General features: G+C 49.9%; 1 protein-coding gene across 5 annotated transcripts; it reads left to right on the forward strand.

The window, feature by feature from the left end:
- Positions 1-301: 301 nt before the first annotated feature.
- Positions 302-24812, forward strand: TMPRSS9 (transmembrane serine protease 9). 5 transcript variants are annotated; one of them, XM_072845766.1, is made up of 19 exons: positions 303-685; positions 9259-9426; positions 10307-10454; positions 10923-10990; positions 11427-11605; positions 12779-12820; positions 13855-14026; positions 14286-14560; positions 14737-14873; positions 16100-16418; positions 17273-17444; positions 18928-19199; positions 19929-20065; positions 20639-20999; positions 21094-21210; positions 21858-22029; positions 22357-22622; positions 23184-23320; positions 23814-24812. In XM_072845766.1, exons 2-19 carry the CDS (start codon positions 9287-9289, stop codon positions 23973-23975), a joined length of 3276 nt encoding a protein of 1091 aa, XP_072701867.1. In that variant the 5' UTR covers positions 303-685; positions 9259-9286; the 3' UTR covers positions 23976-24812. The 5 variants fall into 5 exon arrangements, with proteins under 5 accessions (XP_072701870.1, XP_072701867.1, XP_072701868.1 ...); XM_072845767.1 differs by having other exon boundaries at positions 11430-11605; positions 23814-24811; XM_072845768.1 differs by having other exon boundaries at positions 306-685; positions 9259-9410; positions 10327-10454; positions 23814-24811.
- Positions 24813-25688: the final 876 nt, after the last annotated feature.

Below are 25688 nucleotides of genomic sequence, written 5' to 3' on the forward strand. Positions count from 1 at the left end.
CTGTGTGATGCTAGATAGTCCCTGCCTGTCCCTGTGTAGCAGTTAGGCCATTTTCCTCACACAGAGATTGTTATGATGATAGAGTATGGACTGTAAGGGATATGGATGTCTGACTAAGGAAATTAGTGGTTTTTTGTAAAAGTGCTGGCTTTTTGTTTACTGTTTTCTGTCTGCATGGGACAGTGCTTGTTAACCGATCACCCGCACGGTTTTACTGTGTGGGGCTGACAAGTTCTGGTGAGTGGGGTGAAATCAGTGCTGCTGGTATGAATCACCAGCACTTCAGGCAGCATTTTTGCTTTCTGTCCTGCTGGTGAAATGCTACTGAAGTGAATGGGAGTTGCACAGTGAACTGCAGAAATTGCACTCCGGGCTGGGGAGGAGCCCGCGCTGGGGCATCTCTGCTCGAGTTTCCAACGCAGGCAGCTAGGGAAAAAAAAAGTGCTTAAACCCAAAGTCCGTGAAGAAACAAGCCAGCTTTCCAGGGTGAATCGTTTCTGCTTCGCAGCCTGTGCCTTTAAGCTCCGTATGCAAACTCCCCGTGTGCCTCCCACACTCCTCTCAGCCTCTCCCGCCGCCCGCGTGGCCGGGCACTCACCGGGGGAGGGGAGCTCGGGAGGCAGCGCGCCGGGGGCAGAGGTGTCCGGGGAAAACCAGCTCGGTGGCAGCGGGAAAAGCAAAGCAGGTGAGTTCCTGCTCCTTCCTAGCAGTCCCTTGTATCTCCTTCACGGTGTCGGGCTCTCTTGGCTCGGGTGGGAAGAGAAAAACCGGCACCTTCCCTGATAACCGCACCCACGCGGGGGCTTCTTGCCCCCGCGGTCCCCCGCCCGCACGCGCCAACCAGCGCAGATTCGCAGCGCGGGCAGCGCGGTCCCTCTCGTCGCCGCTGCTGGGGCCGGGCGGCGGGAAGGGCTCCGCGGCCCCTCCGGCTGGCGGCCCGGCAGGGTCAGCTGCCTGCACTCGAGATTTCCAGACAAGTGGGGATTTGGAAGTGCTCCTCCTCGCTGAATTTCCCCCCGTGCTCGGGGAAATTCCTCTTGCTTTGTCGGCTCTAAGGAAACTGCTCGTTTCTGAAGTTATCGCCTGTTAGGCGAAACAGCTAACCTTTTATTTAAAGCAATAGATGCAAGTAACTTCAGTGCTTCCTTTTTGTGGCTTCCTTTTAGCTTGTGGCTAAATAATTTTCTGTATGCGATCCTGGAGTGCTTTTTAGTGTTTTTCGATTCCATGTGACTCTAAAATGGTTCGGGGGAGGTTGGGAGCGCTTCGCACAAACGAATGGGTGATGCTGGAGGGGATTCATTCTGCTCGTCAGACCAAAGGAACCAACACTGACCACAGAAATGGGCTCCCCATTGAGTGCCTGTGGAAGTTTGCACTTCTGCCAGTTGTGCCCTGCAGGTTATATTTCTGTAGGACATTTCATCTTTTGTCTATTAATCAGCGTGTCTTCAGCTATACCAAATATGTGATCTGATGGATGAGCCTTGGTGGAAAGTGATCTCTGGACCCTCCCTCTTCTCTGAAAGTACTGGTTAAGGAGAAACATCTTAGTTTCTTTAACACTCTGGAAAACAAACGCAGAGAATGGTCTACATTATTCAAAAGCTATAACAAATTATGAAATATTCTAGAAAGAAAGTTCAGGGTACTTAATGGGAAATAAAAAGTGCAGCTTTAGCAATAATGCAGACCTAAATGCTAAAATAAGCAATTATCGTTATATGAAATATGCTAGTGACACAGCCATGGCTGTGAGCAATTTTGACCTTGGCATGGAACAAATCTTGCAGCAACCTCCATGGGCTTGGAGTAGTACCATCATTTGAGCTGAACTAAATGTTTCTGTAGCTGGATGGTGCTTTGTTCCCACGGTTGAAGGAAAGGGCTTGAGGGTGCTGTCACGCTGCTTTGCACCCACTTGTTTTCCAGTCATGAGGCTGCCCTACAGAGAGTTCAGGCATATTCCCCCGTATCCTGCTCAAGGGAGGTCCCTGTGGGTAAAGGTGCCATGCAAGGCAGCACAGGCCAGTGCAGGATTTGAGCAGTCCATGTGTGCCAGCATCCTGCGGCCTGTGCTTGGGGATGGTCTCCTCAGGCAGGAGGGGCTGACCGAAGCTGTACATGGTCACACAGGCTCAGCACTTGAGTTTAGCAGATGACACTATCCCATATCGATACGTGTGGAGTTTCATTCTGCAGCCTCTGAAGTCAATGACAAAAATCTGCTGTGAGTTCCCCGCTTGACTGATATCTTTCATCACTGCCTGGTTTTCTCTATGTGAATTCTTCCTTTGAGGGAGCATGCATTGCAGACGACTGGTTTCAGGGTAGCATGGGGGTTTTGTGCCCATAAATGTTAATGCCTACCTGTCAAACTGTAATAAAGGCTGAAGCTAGGTACAAAAAAATGTAATTTAGACATTGCTTCTAATGTATGTAAGCTGGTAAGAATGAATAAAATGTGATTATCTGCAAAATGAAGACATCTACTTTAGCCCCTGCTCCTCCAACAACCTCTGGTCCCAGTATGTCCACCAACTTCATTGGGACTAAGATTTCTCCCACAGCCTTTGTACTGAGCCAGACAAAGTGTCCAAGGGAGGAGGGTAGTTGTCACTAAAGGAAATGCCATGAGTTAAGCATGTGAGTTTTTCTTGGCCATTCCTGAGCTGAAAAGTATCATATTATATAGTGCTCCTATTGTGAAAAGTAACTGGACAAAAATGGCACTTGTTTGCTTACTGGATACTCCCCATATGTATTCAGTATTTACTATCTGTACTGACTTGTCAAGACAGCACAGTCGGAGGGAGGAAGGCAGCCTTTATTTTACTGTGTAATCCATGGCTAAAAGTTTAAAAAGTAATTGCAGGTCCAAATCTGCCCGGTACTCTGTTACCAACGGGAGAGCTCAAGGCTGAGTGTCTCCAAGGTGGAAATGATGTTAGAGCCTTTGTTACCGGTGAGAATACAAGCAATGGGGAGCTCAGCCTGTCTGTCATGTCCCAGCTGAGACTGCAGAGCTGGCAGGCAGGGAGAGGATCTTCTTACTTGTAAATTGAGAGATATTTGAAATCCAAGAGGGACAATAAACAAGGCCCACACAGTGTCATTGGGCTTGCTGAGAGCAGGACTGCAGCTGAACCAGATGCACCTTCAAGAGGAGTGCTGCAAGTGAGCAGGCATTCGGAATTGTTACTAAACTGAATGGCAGGGACTGGTAACACCCCAAGCAGATTTGTTCACTTGCAGGCTGCTCGTGGTCTGGAGGCTGACAGTGCTGGGGGCTCTTTGCTCACTTACCTTGATAGAAAAATGGTGTCCTCAGCCCAGGGTCTGCAGCCTCTTAGGTGACAGTGTCTCCTTATGTTTGAAAGTAGGGTATAGCCTTTTAAATGCAGCACAACCCCACTAAATGTTAACCTACAGAGAGGTGGGGAAACATGCACAGCTCTACATGTCCAGTTCCAGAAGTTGGACATGGGTTAAAGCAAAAGGATTAAAGAAATACAGTGTTAGGTGGTTCAAGGAACCAGTCTGGTGGCAGGAGATGCTCATGACACATGAAACAAAAAGGCCATGTTAGCCAAACCTGGCTTGACTGTGTCTGCTGATCAGCTACCTGTGGGCGGTTTGTCTTTGCTCACAAAGGTACTGTCTGCTCCGGCTGGCATGATGCTGAGCAGCTGACTCCTTTCTTTATGTGTTCTACCAGCTGGCTGCTGTTTCTGCACGGGCTTTTTTTTCATGGCATATCATAATCTCATCAGAATATTTAAGGGAAGACATATGGGCTCACCAGGAAGCAACAGTTTTATTCCAACACGCCCGTCCTCTGGAACTCCACTCACGGTGCAGCCCTGGGGTGCCCTTGAGCCACAAGGGGGAACTGGCACACGGTTCTTGGCCTCTCCAGACTGACATGCCCTTGCACTGCACCACCACCCAACAGATACCTCTGGTTATAAATCCACTCCCCTAGGAAAATATTCTAACTTCTATCAGTAGCTGCTCCCACAAGTTGCTGAGCTCCATTTGCATACAATTAAATTCCCAACTGTAAGGAAAAAAATCACAAGGCTTGACCCCATTTTAACTGAGTTATTTGGGTTTTGCTGTTCTCGCCACCAGGCTCTGCCAGCAGACCTGTTTGCACACCCACATCTCGTCGTCTCCTCTGGTTATGTTTCTGCTTTCACTTACCGCAAGTGACCATCATTTTGCTTCTGCTCAAGCTTGTGGTTTGGTGGCACAAATGTGGTTTGTTGTTCTGGCACCTGTGATTTTGAATGGTGAACCCACCAAGTGAGGCACGTTGGAGTCTAATTTTTCATTTTGGGCTTTCTCCTTCTGGAGGAAGGTGATTCTGCTTCTGCTGTATTCCTCCTCTGAAGTGCCACAAGTCTTATCTTGGTGATAAAATCATTAGTCCTTCACTCACCTTTGACCAAACGCTCATTATTTCCTGAGGTTGCAGGTGGATTTGCTGCTGATCTTGTTGTCTGCCTCAAGCAAATTGCATATTTTTCATACCAATGCCATCATTTTGCAACGGCTCTGTCTGGGTGAGGACTTACAGGCATGACCTTAGACCATGAGACGGTTTTACAACCCTTGTGTCTGAAGGCTCAGCAGACACAGTATTGCTGTGCTGAGAGCCAGACTACCCTGTAATGGTACCAACTTAATGTGGTATAAAGCAAATGTTTTATTAACACTTGGTTATTCAAATGGTTGCAACATATCGGCTGCCTTTTATAATGATAGCATTGGAGAAAACCATCCAAACATGCTAGAATATAGAAATGCAGCACAAAGAACAGATCAGAGGAGAGGCTTGGCTCGTGTCCTCATGGTGGAGGGCTGCTGCTATGTGCTGGCAGACCAGGAACAGGAGAAGCTGAAGAGCAGGAGGAAGCCTGGGGCAAAGCAGTGTGAGATAGGGGAGTGAGCATTCCTGTTCTGAAGGGGGAGAGACTAAGCATGAAGAGCTGGAAAGGGCTGGGAAGGTGGAAGGAAAGGCCTCAGGAGGTGAAAACACGATCGGAAAGACACAGCAGAGGCAAAGGAAGAGAAATACCGAGTAGTGAAAGACAAGAGGCTGGGGAACATGGAGGTAAATGAAGAAAAACCAAGCCCTTTTACTGGGTAGCCATCAACACAGTGCTGGGAGGTCACTGTCGTACTTCAACCTCAGGAGCTGCCACATTTTGCAAGAAGCCAGTTTCTACCTAAAAACAGGAACCACCACAATTTGTGCTGAACAGTTGTGTGCTGTGGGCCAGTCTTACAGGTGTGCAAGCCATGGGGCTCACCAGACTGACACACAGACCCCTGCCATGAGGAGTGTGTGATCTGTGCCCAATGCATGGACGGACACCCAGGATCTCCCTCCTGTGGCCCTGCCTTGTCCCATCATTGCTCCTGCATGTGCCATGCCCCTGACCTGCTGCACGAGTGCACACACATGCTCACACACACACACACACACGTGCTACTTTCTTGTCCTCCTCAATGAGAAGAGAGGGTGTTAGTGACAGTTTGGCTAATTAGAAGAAATACTATGGATAAATGGATATTTGTACCATTCCACTTTATATTTTGAAATTTCCCTGTCTGAACCAGTTGAGAAATAAAACACATCTTCCAAGGAAATCCTATGGAATGACTCAAGGCTGCCCTGGAGCAAAATGCCATGGAGAAAACAAACCCTGAGCTGCCAAGAAGCAGAAGAGCAGAGGTGGTGGCCATCTCCCAGGGATATCAGCAGATCCTTAGGGACAGCCAGAGATGGTTATTTTCACAGGACATTTCTTGTTGACTTTCTCTGTAGCACACTTTACATGTCTTCTCTGCTAAAACAGAGCAGTGAAAAGAAACCCCACTAAGATAGGACCAGAAGGACTCTCTTAGATCACTGAGTTCCCCTCCCACCCCGCTATCAGGGGCATCATATTTTATAACCACTCATAATTTAGAATCTGACAAAAACCATAAATGTGCTTTTTCTTCTCAACATTCCTACTGGAAATTCATGCTCCTCTGGCTGTTAATACTCTCCTAACTTCTGCCCCCACCAAAAAAATTTACTTTTCGCTCATTTGATTTTATGCAATGATATTTTTCAATGTATATAGCTCCTTGCTACTCATCTCCATTACATATTTATAGATGGTCCTTATCTTCTGTCACTAAAAAAAATTCCAATCTCTGTTTTGCTCTTGCAAGATGGGCTTTTCATTTATGTCTTTTAAATTCTTTTTTAACTTGCACCACTCACACCAAAAGAAAATAAACTTTCCTTATGCTAAAAGGGAGAGCAAAGAAGACAAGTTTTGATTGTTTTGGGAAGTAGAAGGCTTCTCTGTCTCTAAATACTGTATTTTTTCCAGTTAAAATGCCAGTGCAATCAATAATATGAACTTCTTTCTAGGGTCCCAAGTATGTTTTATTGTAGTATGACTTTTTATATGCGGCCAAGATTAGTTCAATCTAACTTGTATTGTCAAAGTAACACCCAGCCATAGCCAATTTTGTCTGTGATGTTAATTTTTTTTCTCAGATGCGATTGTCCAACACTACCTTTACAGTCCATTGGTAGTAAGACCACTGTTGCACTGGTCAGCATATCTGGACTAGATTTTTGAGCTTCCACGTTCAGCATACTGCAAGAGAGCCAGTGACTCCAAAACGATTGAAAGAGCAGAGGAGGGATCGCTCATCTCTAGGTATTTAGGTCACAGAGACCACTGGAAAAAATGTTTCCTACCTGTCTTCTCTTAGCCAGGGCTGAATTGTCAAATGGAGATATTGTTAGCAAAACACAGGGGCCCAAAGTGCCTATCTCTGCCAGGCTCAGTTACAGCTGAAAAAGAATATTTGGAGGTCTGTTAGAAAAAAAGAGGCATCTTGGACAGATTCTCCCTTCCTCTCCCCTTTCTCTCTGTCTGTTGCCTCACAAAGAACTGACCTTTTTAAATCTCTTATCTAGAAGCTTCAGTTTAAAGACCTGCTGACGCCTCTTGGAAAACACTGAAAAGCTCTTCTGAAACAGTGCTGCTGCTCCCTGTGTCCTGGGTCCCCTTCTTCCCTCTTTTTCTTTCATTGCTAGATATATTTGCATTAGAAAAGGCTGTTCCTCCGCAGCTTCCCTGTTTGCTGAAGTCACAGCCTGATTTGTAGCATCAGTAAATAGCTGCTGTTGCAGCCCAACCACTCACAGCGTCTTCTGAACTGGTAGGAAGTGGCTGGTGCAGAAGTGACCAGATGAGATGCTCCTTGGCAGGATGGAATTTGGGACTGAGGAAGGAAAAGCTGAGTGGGTTTTATGTTCTTGAAGCTGTCGATATCTAGGCAGAGTAAGTTTGAGAGAGGAATTTGCCTTGCCAAGACTCTTCTGGTGTGACCTGTAAATCTGAAGTTCCCCAGCAGCTAGAGGTTGAGTCCTCAAAAAACTCACTCTGAAGCTGAGGAACTTTGGACCTTTGGCCAAGAAGGCTGGACTGCCATGTATTTCAACTCCGACCAACCAAATTGTCTTCAGTAGACTTTTGTGTGCCATTCTGAAGGGAAGGGTTGTGTGTCTTCTTCCTACCTGTGAGGGAGGAATATTAATCCAGTAATTTAATACCTTTTAGGGCTAGGGGAAATCAGTGCCCCTTCTTGTCTCATTAGGCTTCTTGCAAAAACGAACATGGCTGAAGTATGGCTGATCAAATGACTGTGGATAAAGAAGGATATCCCAGGCTGTTTCATTCCTACCGATATCCAGTTGTTGATGACCTGCAAAAGAAGGCCAACCACACGCTGGCTTGTACTAGCAAGAGTGCAGACAGAAAACCAAGATAAGCACCCTATTTTTGGCACTTTTTGAGATCACGTTTGGAGTACCATATCCTGTCTGAGCATCTTTAGTGCATGAAAAGCACTGACATACTGGAACACATCTAGCAGAGGCCACTGAGTTGATCTCAGGAGGAAGGAAAGATCAGATGAAGGGGCTTTCATTCCTGTGCAGGATGTTTGTACCACTTGAAGCAAAATACTGGAAGCACCAGTGGCAGTGCTGACCACAGGGAAGGAGAAACTGCTCATCAGGACAGTAGCATAGCTGTAATTAAAGCACATATTAATTGCTCTGCGTTACTAGGCACTGGGAGCTCTCTGCTAAACACTGTAGGGAGTTTTGTCATCCACTGAATTTACTGACTGTGATTTTATATTTTCTTCACAATTCTTGCAAAAATATGAATAGCATTGGGCTATATATGAAACCTCACCCTGGAACCTGCCTCAGACAACTACAGGGTGAGGTTTATTAGCCAGTTTCGATCCACATAACCTATACCATGGGGATATAAGTAGCCTACTGTCAGGATTTCAGTAGCCAGGTCAGAATGGTCTAGTAGAAGCAGCCAAGGATTCTTGAGATTTTCAGTACCAATTGCCTTTGGTACATCACCAGCCAGAGTCCCAGGTAGGTCTCTCTCCATAGCTTTCTATTCAAACTGCAAAGTTTCATATTTAAGGATGTTATTTGCAGGCCTGTAAGATTACCCTGAGATAAATGTACTTTCCAACTTAACTGTTCCACCCACCACTGCAGCTCCGTGACTCCTGAGCAGGACCAAAGCATCTACTAGTGACACTGGTTGGTTTTAGGATCTTTACTAGTGGTGATGTCTGAGGCAGAAAGAACAAGCCAAGATGCCAAGCCTGGTCCATACTCAGCCCTTGCTATGAGCTGGCATACCAGTTCACCCTGGCATCATAGGCGGTAAGACCTTGAAACCCTGCTGCTAAATCAAGCCTGGGGAATGGTCTGCTGAAGAGCAGGTACTGTGTGCTGTCTTGGTTGGACCCCGAGGCAGGGCCCATGATGCTGGGACACTGGTTCAGTGCTCACCCAGAGGTTGTGTCAACAGTAGTGCCTGTGCAGAGCACGGAGGTGGAGGCATCGGGCTGGTTGGTACTCACAACAGATATGGCCGTACTCAGCGGTTGCCTTCCAGGAAGAAAGGGAAGGGGAACCAGGCAGGGAGGGGCCACCATGGTTGATGTGTTCAGGTCCTACAACCTGGGTGTATTAGTAAAATCTCCTGACTGCAGCCTGAGGCACATTCAGGGGACGCAGTGTGTGTCCATCCTTTTACCTCTTGTGATAATGTACTGGTTGGAGCTCCTGGGGTAACCATAGCTGGCATGTCACCTTTCATCCCAGTCTTGTCCTTTTCCTCCTCTGCTTTTTGATCACAGAGGCCATCTGTAGAGCTGCTCGGAAAGCATGGACCAGATAAAGCCAGTGCTAGGCACCCAGAGAAGGGGACTGAGGGCCAGCTGCTGGAAAGTAACCGTTGCCGCTGCTGTGGTGGGTAGCGTGACAGCCCTCTACCTGGGAATCCTGCTGGGTGAGTGTGCAGCCGGGTACGTTCTTTCAGTTTATCTGCTCCAAAAAAGAAATGGTCTGCACAGCTCACAGTCCTCATAGCAAAAATCCTCAAAAGCCTTCTGCTGAGGACAAAATGTGGTCAACTCACCCCACATACACACACAAATTGCAAGGGCTATAGTCAACTCATGTTCTGAATATCTGACTTTAAAGCACTTTATCTTCAGTGTTGCATGACATGTATGCTCTGTTCATCTCCCCTAATCTCTCCCTGCAACTCCCAAATTTCCTGTCACTGTACCTCGCTGCCCCAGCCATCTCCTACCACAACCTCTTGCAGCCACTGACCATTGCCTGTTTCACTGTCCCACTCCAGAGCATGACCACCATCTCCTTGCCTCTGCCACCTCCCTCCTGCTGCCTCAGGTGCCCCATGGCCAGATGCCACCTCAGGCCAGCACCCTGATGTGGACCCCAGCCTGACATGACTGACAGATCGCACCAGCACAGCTCTACTGTACAGTATCGCTTTCTAAGCTGGCTTCAGTACCCAGCACACCTTTCCCCAGCCTGTTCGGTACCCAGCAACCCTTCCCCAGCAAGGATGGGGCCAATCTGGGATTGCACTGCAAGTGCACATTGCACCCATCTGTTTTGTCTCAGGCTTGACAAAAATCCACCATTTTTAAGTTCAAATTAGTTCAGTGCAAATTTCTCCTATTGCATGTGTGCGGTGTAGCCCAGCACAGCCGTGGGGTGCCCCCTAGGCAGCCTGGGGTGGTCAGGGACTGTCAAGCTGCTCAAACCAGGGGGATCTAAAGGACATGATGAGACCCATGTTGCAAAGCAGGCAGTGAGGAAAGCTGGATCCAGCCATCGCCCCAGACCTCCGTGTGTCCTTTGTGCCTCTGACAGACACCTTCCCTCTCTGGCAGCCTATCATCCTGCGGGAGAGACCAGCTTTGAGCATACAGTGGAGCTGCGAGGAATCACATTCAACAGCAGCTTACAGATGGAGAACTCGGACTATTACAGGGTGCTGACACCTGCTCTTGAGAGGCTGGTGAGTTGAGCTGGGCTTGCCAGGAAAAGACTTGGGAAAGACTGTGGTGGTTCCCCAGGGCCCAGCTCAACTGTCCTCATTCAGGAGAATCTGGATGGCAAGGGCAGGAGGAAAACAGGGACTTCTTAAACATCAGCGGGGTACACCGTGGGGCTGAGCTGCCCTTCGAGAGGCCCTGTCAGGGCCCTAAGAGACATTTGTGGAGTGGGAAATGTGTGCTCAGGTCTGTTCCTTGCAAAAGAGAGGTGTTAGGAAGGCATAAAGAAGGGATGTGCTGCTTTGTGCCCTGAGCCAGGGTGGGAAAAGGGTTACACATGAGGTGGACACAGGTGTTCCTGCTGCCTGCAGAGACAAGAGAAGATGCTCCAGCTAGGTCCAGCTCCCTGCAAAATCCCAGGCATCATCTAGTCCCATCTCCCTGGGGTCTTCTGCCTGCTAAGTGTGTGACCATTGCTCTTTGCTTTGCAGTTTCTGTCCAGTTTCCAGGACTCCCAGCTGGACTGGAGCTGCACTGGTTGCACCATCCTGGGCTACAGGTGAGTGTAGGCAGCTCTCTCTGCAGTCTGTGCAGCTCATGTTTCAGGGCATTCTGACAAGCTCCACCAAGAAGGTGAGCTCACACCTGTGTTCTTGTTCAAACCTAGTAAACAGAGAGACTGCTTTTTGGTCAAGGTTGGATTTTCTTCTGGGATCGCACCAATGTTCTGGATTCTTTCATTTGGAAATGCAGTCAGAAAGGCAGTCAGAAAGGCAGAGGAAAAATGGCTTTGTTCTACCAAAGCTGAACTTTGGGCCAAAGAAAAAAATGCAAATGACCATTTCAACCCAGAGCACATCTCCAGAGAAACTTGTGCCTTAAATTATTAAGAATTAGTTTTGTTTCCCTCGAGTTCACTGTAGGCAGTTAGCACAAGAGCCCGTCTCTTGTACTGACCATGGATCCAACGTACCCATCAATTCTCTGTCTTCCAGCAGGAATGGAAACTCAAGTGTGATCGTGCGTTTCCGCCTCCGCTGCACCCCCCAGGATTCCCAGCCCCTGAGCTCTACCATGGAGGAAGAAGCTCTCAGGCATGGGCTGGCGGCTGCCCTGCATGAGCAGGGTCTCTCCCTGGCTGCCTATGGGACTATATCCTCAGCTTCTCTTACAGGTATGCTCCTCCCGCAACTGCTGGGCAGCCAGAGCAAGGTGCCCTGTGCTGGTGCTGCTAGCATCAAAGGTCACACTAGCAAAACTACAAACTGTGTCTCAGATAGCCAGACTGCTGCAGGGCTTTAGCTTTGGATGTCCACTCAAGGCTTCATGGCCAGCAGCAATGTTAGAAATGGAGGTGCTGCCAGGCACCCAAGCAAACCAACAAAAGATGTTCTGCCTGGCTCCCAGGTGCTACCAGCTTCACAAAACAGCAGTAGAAACATGTCTAGCTCTTGGTCATTGCTGAACAGACATTCATGGGGAGTCCCCAGCTCCCCCTCCAAGACTAATGCTGTCCTGCTGCTCTCTGCCCTGCAAGAGCAGCTTTGGGGGCCTGCAGCAACAACAGAGCCTAAAGCATACACTGCAGCTTCTTTGGCTTTTCTTGCAGCACCTGGAACCAGCCTGAGGGACAGGAGATCAAGCCTCAGGAGGTTAATTGCTGGGTTGTCTGTACCTACAAGTGCGCAGCAGCCCTTAGGCAGTCCTCAGAGTTGTAGCAATAATTCCTGCTTAGGTAGATATTTCTCATATTTGAATTATTCTCTGAAACTACCTGACTAGAAATTCTCCTTTCCTTCAGTGACTGTGGAGTTGCATGTGACCACAGGCCTCCAGGGCCAGCGGATTTAAAAAAAACATGTGCTTGGAAAACATGAAGGTGTGGGTTCCCCTGCAGCTCCCTCTGCACTCCCTGCAATGATGGGCAGGGTCTCTGGATCTTTGGGAGCCTTGTGCAGCCCAAATGGAGGGTGCACAGACACCCCTTGGCTTTAGGCAACAGCCTCAGCCTTGGAGCCTGCTCCTGGGAGGCAGCTCACTGCCACAGCTCTTGGGAATCTCTCCCTGCACCTGGGATCACCCCAACAGCCTGCAGGGCTGCAGAGAGCTGCTCCTCCGCTGCGCACTGTGCCCGTGGTGGTGCAAACTGAGGAAGGGCCCCGGGAAGGGAACTGGGCCAGGAGCTCACCGCTGGCCAGGGAAAGTGATTGCCAGGCAGGAGGAAAAGATGGAGCAAAGCCTCTGCCAGCCCTGGCCTGGGAGCAGCACAGTCCACGGGAGCACACAGCTCCTGTGCCCCCCGACTGGGACGCCCTCACTGATCCCCACTCCTTCCACTTTGTCACAGGTCGCAGTGAGGTTTCTCCCCACAGACCTGGACTGACATCAGGTAAGAGCCAGGCAGCAGGAAGAGCCATCTGCCCCAGCTCCCTTGGCTGCACTCTGCAGCCTGACCTGTAGCCTCCTCCTCACTGGTGGCCTGGCTGCAGATACAAGAGGCGTTTGTGTCCCATCTTGTTCATAACCTGGTGGTCCAGAGCCCTGCACCCCTTTCCCCCTGCAAGCTCGCCAAGAGCTGCAGCTCCGGTCCCGGCTCCATCCCGCAGGGACACTAGCACTGCCAGGGAGCAGAGTGATAAGGACACCGCGGTGGTTGCCCCTGTGGAAGCTGGGGGACAGTTTCTGGGAGGGCTGCAGAAGACACAAGTGACTCAAGCCTTGCTGTCCCCAGGGAGCTGCCCTGGAGACATGTTCACTTGCCTCAACACCCAGTGCGCGTGGAAAGAAAACCCTGAATGTGATGGCCAAAAAGACTGTGCCAATGCCTCTGATGAAAGGGGCTGCGGTGAGTCTCTCGCAGCAGGTCTCCTGGACATGGGGGTTGGGCCACAACCCACTGCTGCAGACCTTGACAGTTGTAACACCACTTGGCTTCTGGGCACTGAAGAGAGCCAAGGACATGGCACAACTTGTCAGGCCAATAGTAGATGTCTGCATCAGGATGAGGGGAATTGTACCCTAGAAACACCTTGGTCTTACCACCAACTGCAAAGGGTCATGACAAGGCCTACCTTCCTGGTGGGCTGGCGTGCTGGGCAGGCCCCACATGCCCACGAGCTGCTGGGAGAAGATCATGAGGCAGTGGCTGAGCTTGTGAAACTAGCCAAGATATGTCTCTCCAGAATTTCTTGCTTTAGAAGAGTTTCAGGGAGTATGCTGTGATGGGCCAGTGCTTTGCAGTGCTCTTTTCCAAGCCTGCAGGTTAAAGTCTGCCCTGTGACATCCCTGGCAATGTCCTGCTGCTTGAGCATGTGCTGGGAGCATGCACAAAGCTGAAGCAGCTTTTCCCACTTGGTCCCGAGAGCACTTTGCTGGGCCAGAGCTGGCAGGATCCTGACGCACTGGCTCTCTCCTCCCTTTCAGACTGTGGGAGCCGCCCTGCCATGCAAACTGCCACCAGGATAGTTGGAGGCTCAGAGGCATCCAGAGGGGAGTTCCCATGGCAAGTCAGCCTGCGAGAGAACAACGAGCACTTCTGCGGTGCTGCAGTCCTCACGGAGAAGTGGCTGGTGTCTGCTGCTCACTGCTTTACTGAGTAAGCTCTAGCCACACTAGCTTGCCCCCCCCCCCAATTTCCAAAAGCTGCCGTTACCTTCTGGGCCATGCTCCCGCTGTACAACACTGCCCCATCACGCCTGGTTCCCTTCCCCTACCAGATTAAGCCACGGGGAGCTCCTGTCCCAGAGTGGATGGCAGGACGGGCAGGAGGCAGCACCACCCGCACCAAGCAGCTCTGGTTTGTAGGGCGATGCTGTGGCCACAGGCTCACACAGTCCCGGCTGTCTCTCTTCCAGGTTTCAGGACCCAGCCATGTGGGCAGCTTACACGGGGACCACCTCCCTCAGAGGCTCAGACAGCGGTGCAGTGAAAATGGGCATCACACGGATCATCCTGCACCCCTCCTACAACGCCGACACGGCTGACTATGACGTGGCTGTGCTGGAGCTGAAGAGACCTGTGACCTTCACTAAGTACATCCAGCCTGTGTGCCTGCCAGATGCTGGGCATCACTTCCCCACCAGCAAGAAGTGCCTTATCTCTGGCTGGGGCTACCTCAGGGAGGATTTCTGTAAGCAAAGCATGGCAGGCAGCAGAGGAGGCATGGTGGGGTGTGAGCGGTGCAGGAGGCACCAGGGAAGGGAACTCAGGCTGTGCTCTCGCCATATGGGGTGAGCTGTAACATGGGCAGCTGGTCCAGTGCAAGGCTCCCTGCAGTGAGCTCATGGTCACATCTTTCTTGTTTAGTGGTGAAACCCGAGTTCCTGCAGAAAGCAACAGTGGAGCTGCTGGACCAGACGCTGTGCTCCAGCCTCTACAGCCACGTCCTCACAGACAGGATGCTGTGTGCTGGCTACCTGGAGGGGAAAATCGACTCCTGCCAGGTATGCTTTGCCCAGGGAAGCTGGCACACCCCCCCGCATGAGTCTTTTCCCTCCCAGTATGCACCAAGCAGCACTTCCAAGAAGCAGGATCTGACACCATAGTCACAGTTCCCCCCACAAGGAACCTTGGGTTCCACAAGGAACCCAAGCACAGATCAGGGACTGCAGAAGACAAAAATGAGGATATGTATGTTCTCTACTGCTTAGGACACAGCAGTGCTGTTTAAGGGGCTCTTTTGGCTATTTAACTACTTTTCTCTACTTCCTGAGCTGTAATCAGGGCTGGTGCTACCAATGTACCTGGCAGGTCCTAAGATCAAAATTCAGATGGTAAAGGGCAGCAGTGGAAACTAAAACATACACAACAGTTTTTGGTGAACAACTTGATATTTTCCCTAGTTAGCCTTTATCCAGCCTGGAATTGCAGGTGGTCAGCTGGAGAAAATCCTGCCTTTCACAATGCGTAGGGAGAGGAGGAGTGTGTGGGGAGAGGAGGACTGTGATTTTCATGGCTGTCCCTGTGGTTTGGCAGGGCCCTTCATACCTGCAGCCACCAGCTGAGCAAAACTGCACTTCTCTGGTGGTAGCACTTAATATTTCTGCACCAAATGCAGCACAAACACCAGAGAAGGGGCCAAGAATGGAAGATTCGAGGTTGGATGATGAACGTGACCGATCCAGTTATTCATTATTCACCTATAGCAATCCAACCCCCAGAAAGCACTGCCAGCTTCACAAACACCACATGTCCCATATCGGTGACACTCATATGGCCCCACAGTGCCAAAGAACTGACCAGGGAACCATAGCCCAAATCAAGAAAACATCATGCAAAGATTAGCATGGTCTCCCTGGGTTGCATATCATGCAATGAACACCCATCATCTGGCTGTTTAGGGGCTGCTGGGCTTAACCTTTAAGAGCAGCAATAAATGATTAAACCAATAGAAATGCTTACCCTAGATTTTATGGACAGTGTCCTTGTGCTCTTCTGGCCTATCAAGGGCACAAGGCTATTGCTTAATAGCAGCACAGTGTGTCCACACAGGAGCATCCAAAGGCCAGCACAGGAGATGCTTCACTCATCACTAGGGTAGAGCAAATAAGCAGAGGTGAGCTGGGATACACAGGACAGAGAAACACAGTCCGGCAGAGGTATGCTGAGGGTGAGCAGGGCGAGTTCGGAGCATCCCCAGGGAGAGCTCACCATCTGGCTTCTCTTGCAGGGTGACTCTGGTGGGCCCCTGGTTTGCGAAGAACCATCTGGCAAGTTTTTCCTGGCAGGAATCGTGAGTTGGGGAATTGGATGTGCTGAAGCCAGGCGGCCTGGGGTTTACACACGTGTTACCAAACTCAGAGACTGGATCTTGGATGCTATTTCTGCCTTTCCCGCCTCCATAGCCCGTACTGTCCCTCCAACACACTCCAGTACTAATACTAACGTGGTCAGCTCTGAAAAGCTCAACACCACCACCACCGGCGCAATCCCCACCACTTCACCAGCCCCAGCTGCCAGCAAGCCAGTGACTGCATCGAGACCACAAGGTATGAGCACCCACAGGGTGGGTGTACCTGGGCAGGAAGAGTAGCTGGTACAGTTCCAAATGTCAGGTTTGTTCTTCCACTGAGCTGAAATGACCTTCAGTAGGGTGACCCATGCAACCCTTGCCTAAGTGCTAAGGACCAAGGCACAAGTGACACTATCTGGCTGCCCCGGCTGAGCCCAGAGCAGCCTGCCAAAGTCACTCAGTACCTGCGCAGATGAGTTTCATGGGCTCCTTTGCTTATGCAACTGAACGTGTAATTTTGTCTGCTGTCTGTATAATTGGTTTGCTCCAGCAGGCCCAGGACAGGGTACTAAGACACAGCAGCGTCTGACACTGTTTAACCCATTGACCACTCACTTTTGTTTGCCACCCAAGGATCTCCCAGCAGTTCACAGTTGATGGCTGCAACTTCACAGCAGCCATGCATCTTTTCCCCGGAGGGAAGGACGGCAGGTGTCCATAGGATGACCTGTCAGCTCCAATGAGCCCTCCCAGCAGCTCTGCAGGGAGATACAGATGCAGGGTATCTTTCTAAATTTAGGATTAACTTTTTAGATGGAATGGCAAGGTGAAGAAGCACAGAGCTGCTGGTTACTCTGCCTTCAAGAAAGGCACAGGATTAAGGACTTGCCAAGAGCAAGATGCAGAACAGCAGTTAGGGTGAAAGCCCATGTATGGCTGTGCCACAGCCACTATCAGGGACTGCCACGATCAGCAGGCCAGGGCTTGGGCAGATGCCTCACACGTCAGCCCTGACCTGTCCGCACTCACTTACTGGTTAGAGAGCAAAAGTCTCTCCTCGCTTGTCTTCTGCTAGGAGTACTCACAAGTCATGCTTTGGCTTTTGTTCAGACTGTGGAGGACGACCTGGGTTCTCTAAACCCAGCAAGATCGTGGGAGGAACAGATGCTTCCAGAGGAGAGATCCCCTGGCAAGTCAGCCTGAAAGAAGACTCAAGGCATTTCTGTGGAGCCACCGTAATTGGGGACCGCTGGCTGCTGTCGGCAGCTCACTGCTTCAACGAGTAAGAGTCCATCCCTGCTAGCGCTGCTGTTCCAGCTCGCCTGCCCACCTGCACAGAGCTGGGCAGCTCTATGCAGCCGCATAGCCAAACCCACAGCTGTGGCACTGGGGTCACTGGGCAAAAACAAGAACCCACACTGGACATTAATTTTTGTTATAGTTACAGATTCATAGTAAAAGGGGTTTTGTGGGGAGGCTGGGATGAGGCAGGGAAAGGTTAAAGTAGCCTGGGCAGGGAGCAAGGACACCACATCTAACAAGGAGTGGAAAAGGACAGGTGCCACAAGAGAGTTTCTTCAAGAAATTTAACTTTAAAAATTGGCTGTAATATAGGAAATAGAGACACGTGGTCAGCTGTGGTCAGTTCAATCCTGCATAGTTCTGTTAAACAGCAAGAGCCCAAGCCCAGATTGATAAATAACCTAGATAAAGAAATGAGTAGCAAGAGGATAATGTTTGTCAAGAATAACAATTCTTGCAGGTAGAAAAGGTGGGGGACTAACTATGAAGAGTTTCAAGACAGCCTTATGCATTAAATAGCTGGGCAATAAAGCAGCAAGTGAAATGCAAGGTAGGCAAGTGTGAAGTGAGGCACACAGCAAAAAAGGCACTGCTATCTGTCTGCAGATGATGATGGATCTCCATCAGCTTTTACCATTCAGAAAAAGAGGTCAGAAATACTGTGGATATTGCCATGAGAACAGCAGTTCTGTGGGCAGTGGCAGTTAAAGAGCAAAGGAATGCTAGTAATTATTAGAAGAACAACTGAGATGATTACCAGTATGTTGCTGGTAATCCACAGCATACTGACTTCTCAAACATTGCATGCAGTCCTAGAATAACATATTGTAAAAAGGCTAACACAAGACACAAGGATGAGCCAGGTGTGGAACAAGCACGACAAAATAGATCAGACTAGACTTGGGAAAAGAGACAACTGGATGGGAAGGGAGTGTGTGATAGGGACTATACAATTACAAAGGGTACAAAGTGTTTAGGGAATGCCTTCTTACTGTTTTTTAAGATATCAAATAACAACCAAGAACAGGTAGAAAACAAGCAAAAGGAAGCAGTTCTTCATAAATGTCACTAAACTGAATGTTTAAAATTCATGTGGGGTTAAAAAAAAGGAATAAAATGCAACTCTAGAAAAATCCAAATAAAACCCACAAATCTATCAAGACCTACTGCATATAGAGACACCATCTGTGTGCCAGAACACTCCTGAAATCACAAATTTCTGGAGGTGAGGAAAGGATTACTACATGTTTACCTGCTCTTCAGGAGACATCCAACATGTGCCACTGCTGGAAACAGTTATTTGGGCCTGACTTAGCAGGGCTGCTCTTCTCTGTGCTGGGCTCAGCTTTCGTAAAGTAAGATTACAAACACTGATCATTTAAAGTTGTCTTGCAATTTAAATGTCAGAATTCATGCTAGGCATATGTGTGTGAACATGCGTGTCTAGGATTATGTATTTGCAGGACAAATCCAGAAGAGATCGAAGCCTATGTGGGAACAACATCACTAAATGGAACAGATGGGAGTGCAGTGAAAGTCAATGTAACAAGAGTGATCCAGCATCCCCTCTTCAACCCTATTATTCTGGACTTTGATGTGGCTGTACTTGAGCTGGCAAGACCTCTTGTCTTCAACAAATACATCCAGCCCGTCTGTCTCCCACTCACTGTGGAGAAGTTTCCTGTTGGCAAGAAATGCATAATTTCTGGGTGGGGTAACCTCCAAGAAGGGAATGGTAAGCAGTGATGCACTACCAGTTGATTTGCTCTGGAGCAGTGACAGACCCAGCAGCAAAGCCTGTGCCACTGCAACCCAGACAGTCCTGGGAGCGTACAGAACAGGGGACAGTAACAGGGACAGTCAGGAACTGATAGAAACATAAGAATAAGCAAGAGTAAGGGTACACAGAGCACTACCTTAAAGTGCAGTTATTTAGGAGCCACCAGCAAACAAGAAAATGGAGAGAGCAGCTTGGCAGAAACTAGGAGAAACCTGCTGAGCTCCCCTCAGTAGTTTTCCCATGAGTGGGCAAGAGTGGGGCACTGCCTCAGTGGCCTGCTGTAGCTCTGGCAGGACAGTATGTCAGCCTCAGCAACCATGCTCAGTCGCAAAGATGTTCCAAGCAATTAGAAAAAGCAAAGATCCCATTGCAGGGAGAAGGCCTGAGGGTGGCACGTGTGCTACCAAAGAGGCCCTACTGTCCCTCTAACAATTGACCGGGAGCCCACAAGCTGTTAAGACAACAGAAACTTGCTGCCTGTGTGCAGTATCCTTTGCATAGGTATGAAACTGCACCCTGGCATGAGCCAGGAGCTTCAGGGCTGCTGAGAGAGTAGCTCATATAGGACTCAACTCCTGTGTGGGATTAGAGTTTGTTTTTCTGAAATGTATGTTGGGTCAGTCTAAAACCCATTAGCTCCCACTTCCCTCTGCTGTACTCACTAATCCTGTGGTTTTCATGCAGTCACCAAGCCTGAGATCCTGCAGAAAGCCTCTGTGGGCATCATAGACCAGAAGACCTGCAATTTCCTCTACAACTTCTCCCTCACTGACCGAATGATCTGTGCTGGCTTCCTGGAGGGGAAGATAGACTCATGCCAGGTAAGAGTCTGGGATTTCTCTACTCCTCTGTGGATTGTTCCAGAAAGCTGGGCTAACTCACAGCCTCAGCACATACTGGGGAAATGTTTACTGAGCTGCTGTGGCCAGGTTGCAATCCACATGCACCTTAGCTCAAAAAACCCAGCCCACTGCCTTGGAGCTTTAGCAAAGTAAATAAAGCTCCATCAAGTTGAGCATGACTTAAACCAACATCCCACTGCTCTGTCTGGCTAGACTGGGAGTCCTGGATGAAGCAGGTCTCCTCCTGTGGCAGTGAGACAGTGGTAGTTGGCGGTGGCTGTCCTCCACTTGTGGAAAGGTGCTGTCAGGAGCTATTAACTTTCATGACAAATGCTGTTTGTTTCTGTGCAGCCAGGTTGAGCCATTGACCCTGGTTTCAGCCTCTGCACACTCATGGCTTGCACACACAATGCATGGCAGCAGACAGCCTCACGGGGCTGGAGTAAGAGCTTAGGGCTAGCTAAGTCCTCCCAGTGTGCCTGAGGGGCAGCTCCATGTAGACCTGTCTTGGGGAGACTGGGCTGAGCAGCCATTGCCTTGCTTCTTCCTCAGGGAGATTCAGGTGGACCCTTGGCCTGTGAGGTGACCCCAGGAGTGTTTTATCTGGCCGGCATCGTGAGTTGGGGAATTGGTTGTGCCCAGGCTATGAAACCCGGTGTGTACTCCAGAATTGCCAAACTCAAAGACTGGATCCTGGATACCATCTCACAGTTGCCCATTCCTGGCACAGGCACCCCTTTCAGTTCAGCCTTCGCTAGAACTTCTACTGCAGCCATCCTCACCCGGCAGCCCAGCACAACAGCTGCAAGTCCAGTCAATAGAACCACCCTGGGGATGAAGACAACCACAACCATGAAAGAAAACTCCACAGCTCTGAAAACCACTGAGCCTGCCAAGCCCACCCAAACCCCAGGTAAAATTGACGACATATTTATTGACGTGTTGGTAGGAGACCTCCAGCCCCAGCACAGAGGGTACTGAGCAGGCCATGGGTTATTGCCTTCCAGTGGTGCCTTGTACCAGCCTCACCTTCAAGTGTTCCAGCAAGGTCTGTATTGGAAAAGAAAATCCCGAATGTGATGGCATTGTTGACTGCAGCAACGGCTTCGATGAGCACAACTGCGGTGAGTGCTGCTTTGCAGCCTGCAACTGCTGCCCAGCCTTATTCTACATTACCCAGACTCCCCAGTGCAATCCACCAACTTCACATGGGCTGTCTTGGGCCTCACGTTGTACACTGGGGGCCTGGGCCAGCCCATTGTGGTCCAGGTCCTACTTGGTCTGCCAAGTAGGTATAACAAGATAAAGCTGGATGAGCAGGGTCCAAATTTTCTGCCAGGGAATGTGGCCTCTTCTCCTATGCTATAAACATTAGAACCCATTTCCCACCACACCGGCCTTCTGGCCAGTCAGTCTGCTAGTACAAGCTGGCAAGACAGTTCTGCACAACATGGCAGCCCAGAAGATGTCTTGTCATCCCTGGGACTGCTCCTTGGACTGCACATTCCTTGCTGTGTGACAGCTCAGCCAGTCCATCCAAACGTCCCCTCCTCACGTACCACATCCCTGGAAGGTGTGATCTGTGTGAACTAAAAGTTCCCAAAGCATACTGTGCCAAGCCTTGCCTCAGATGGGTGAATGAAATTCATCACATCCTACCGCCTTGCATACGTCTCCCCAGAAGGCTGCCCCATGGCACAGGCTATGGGAGGGCAGATAACCCTTTCATTTATGGTTGCTTAAAACCACGGTGCCTCTTCTTCTGTCTCAGACTGTGGCTTAACAACTGCTCTGGCCTTCAGCAAGATCGTGGGTGGCAGCACTGCAGCTCGAGGAGAATGGCCCTGGCAAGTCAGTCTGTGGCTTCGGCGGAAGGAACACAAGTGTGGGGCTGTCCTCATTGCCGACCGGTGGCTGCTCTCTGCAGCTCACTGCTTTGATGTGTAAGTCTGAGATAGGCTAGTGGAGCCAGCTGGCTCTTGGCCTCATTCCCATCAGCCCACCTGCCCTTCCCCTTCCTCGCAGTCCAGTGCCATGGCTGGGATGCTGTGCCCCACTGGAAGCACACACTCCCTATTATAGATGTGCCCCTACAGGTAAGCATGAAGAGGAATGAGTGGAGCAAAGGCTGGGTATGTCCACAGTGTGATGGAGACAGGGGTCCTGGCCTCACAAGGTGTGGCCATAGCACATCCCAGCCCCACTAGTGGAGGAACAGCCCTCCTTGTGAGGCCATGCTCCTAACAGCCAGGTTTGCTGTCTTTCTGCAGTTACAGTGACCCCAAAATGTGGGTAGCCTTTCTAGGAACACCCTTCCTGAGTGGCATCGATGGCAAAATGGAGAAAATATTCCGTATCTACAAGCACCCTTTTTACAACGTCTACAGCCTGGACTACGATGTGGCCCTGCTAGAGCTGAACATGCCCGTCAAGTTCAGCAACACCATCAAACCTATCTGTCTCCCACACAATTCACACATCTTCCGTGAGGGGGCCAGATGCTTCATCACAGGCTGGGGCTCCACAAAGGAAGGAGGTACTGGCTGAGAGTGCTCCCTCACATCCACGATGGCCAAGCTAAGTGCCGTCTACCCTTCGAGCCCAAACATCTATGATTCCCACAATCCACTGCCCCAAGCACTCCCCATGCCAGGCCAGACCCTGCAGGGGATACCAACCTGGGCAAGGCCTGGTGTCACCACAGTCTCCTCCTCAGCCACCATGCACTGTACTCCTCCATTTGGTTGTACCTCTGCCCTCCTGCAGCCTTTCCGAGCTTTCTACATGCCAGGCACTGTGCTCCCCATCCCTGTAGCAGCTGCTCCAGCTGTGCTCCTGCAGTGTGCTGTGCTCCTATGCTCCTATCAGGACCACCTTGATACCATTTCTGTCTGGTCAGCCAAGCTGCCTGACAAACTACACGCCAAAGGGACCTTCCTGGGCTTGCTCTGCTGGGGAGGAACCAGGCCTGATTCACTTTCCCAGTGCAGGTTTCCCCCTTTGGCAAGCAAGTAAGGCCACAGAGACCCCACTCCTACACGTGCTGCTGCTTCTCACCTGCTGTGCACCAAGCTAACAACGATACTTGTCTCCTCAGGTCTCATGTCAAAGCATCTGCAAAAAGCAGCAGTGAACATGATTGGAGACCAGGCCTGCAAAAAGTTCTACCCTGTTCAGATCAGCAGCAGGATGGTGTGTGCCGGTTTCCCACAGGGCACCGTCGACAGTTGTTCAGTGAGTGCAAGAGCAGCAAATGCTGCGGCTGGGACAGAGCAAACTTGTGCAAAGTCCCCGGGCTATATTCTCTCAGGAGGGCCTTGCCCTGCCTCCCCTAGCTCAGCTGTCTGTCCATCCATCTCCACTGGCTGTTGCCATTATCCAAGTCCATCCTGCATACACCTTGTTCTGCTTGCCCCACCAACCTGTGACAGGTCAGGGAAACATGCAGAGAGGTAATGCCAAGCCAGAGGCCACAGGGATACCATGGAGCCCATTTCATGACCCTGTTGTGCCTCTGACCACGTTCTTCCATGTTCCAGAACCCCAACCTCAGATTGTGCGTGCAAGTACATCACTGAGCAGTCCTCCAGCTTGGAAGCAGGCTCCTGGGGAGATGGGGAACAGGACAGCAAATGCTGCTATGTCCCAGAGAGAAAGACCATCTCACAGCTGGAGGGGCTGGGCTGCCTTTTTGGCTTGATACAGGACCTTTTTCCTCTCTCTGCAGGGTGATGCAGGTGGGCCCCTGGCATGTAAAGAACCCTCAGGAAAGTGGTTTCTAGCAGGAATCACAAGCTGGGGCTATGGCTGTGCCAGGCCATACTTCCCTGGTGTCTACACCAAAGTCACAGCTGTCCAGGGCTGGATTGCACAGAACCTCAAGCTCTGAAGCTGCATTTCGCCACTCAGGGAAGGCAACGAATGAGAGGAGTAATTGCCAGAGGATGCACTAACCCCTCAGCTATTGTCCTTTTTTTTTGATGCTGCAAGGGAGTGAAGATGGCCAAGGGAAGTGAAGTATTAAGCAAATGCCAGTGTTGTGTGACCCACTGCAGTTGTGACACCAGGGCATTTGATAACTGCTCTGCATAGAAAGGTACAATTCTAGACATTTTCTATAAATAAATGAGGCCTGTCCCATCTTAAGACCTGGCTAAACATCCTGTGCATTAAAATGTGGCCTTTCTAGTTGGAGGGGTGCCCAAAACATCTGCCAGAGATTCACGTAGTCTGGCTGACCTCTATCTATGAGCTGTCATCCCAAAAGCTGAGACAAGTGAACTTTGTCCCAGCCCAGAGTTACGCCCTTGCAGAACCTCACTGCCTTGATGGAGCTGTTATGTTGTGCAATGGATTTTGGAAAGGGTATGCTACTGTTTCCACTCAGTGCTTGGTACTAGTCAGCTCAGTGACCATCCCCTGGCTCACCATTTGATCACAAGAGAAGGCAGGACTAAAACACTTGGACTTAAGACTGCACAGGCCCTCATCTGTATTAGACAATCAGGACAGGCTTCTCACACCCCCCCATGCCCCCAGCTCCCTTTGCATAAGGGAACAGGTGATTAAATTGACAAAGATTATGGCATAGCCACACAGACCACTGTTCTGATTAAGCTAGGTGGGAAAAATTCAACATGCTGAGATGTGGCCCAAGGATACAACTCCTTCAGTGGGAAGTCAGGTCCCACTAGCCAGCATAAAGGCACACAGACACCTTTGTTCACAAGGAGAAACTGCTGCAGAGCTCGTGTCAAGTCTTAGGCAGACTTAGACATCTCATAGATTCGACCACCAAAACTGAACAGCAGCTAGTACCCCAAACTCCTTCCTAGTCTTTGGCACTTAAGCTCTGCATTTGGGTATAGCAGAGGTTTCTTGCATTTGGGTATAGCAAGAGGTTTCTCAACCCAGCTGGCAGTGAGATCCACCACTTTCCCTGCTAGAGCGGTTGGGAAGGTGGGAGACCTGGCTTCCAGGCATGGCTCAGCTCAAGATGGGTTCAGATCCATGGCTGGAACACTTGTGGGATGCTCCCATCAATGAAACGGGACTGCTGCACAGCCAGTACCACAAAATCCCTACAGCCATAAAGAAAAGTAAAAAGGCCTCTAAGCAAACATGGCTGGAAAGCACTTTATTTCCAAGTAGTCATTCTGCCCAATCTAGAGGTGAAACTCCAGTTCAGTTTCAATTAGTCCAAATATCCAGTTATCTCCTAATAGTTTACCTTGTGTGAGAACACTTTAGTCCCTTCACAGAAGCTACCACATTGGGAGATTAAATGACATCAGATTCCCCCACATCCCTTTGAATGTCCTAGCAGCTAAGGAGACATCATCCTTCCAGTCTGTCTCCCTGCCCCGGCAAACAGTGAAATCTTTTATAAAATACAGAAGAACTTCAAAAGAAGGTATTTCAAAAATCTCCCTACAGGGGCATAGGCACTTTTAATCTCCAGCACTCCCCTCTTCCAGCTGCTGTGCACACTGCTGACTACACAGCATAAACTGACCTTTCCAGGAGAGGTGTGTAAGCCAAGAACAATACAGAGCTCAGCCCCAAAGCAGACCCAAGTCCTCTGTTGCAGAAGTACTCCTCC

The sequence above is a fragment of the Ciconia boyciana genome, chromosome 24, assembly GCF_034638445.1.
Source record: "Ciconia boyciana chromosome 24, ASM3463844v1, whole genome shotgun sequence".
Classification (NCBI taxonomy): domain Eukaryota; kingdom Metazoa; phylum Chordata; class Aves; order Ciconiiformes; family Ciconiidae; genus Ciconia; species Ciconia boyciana.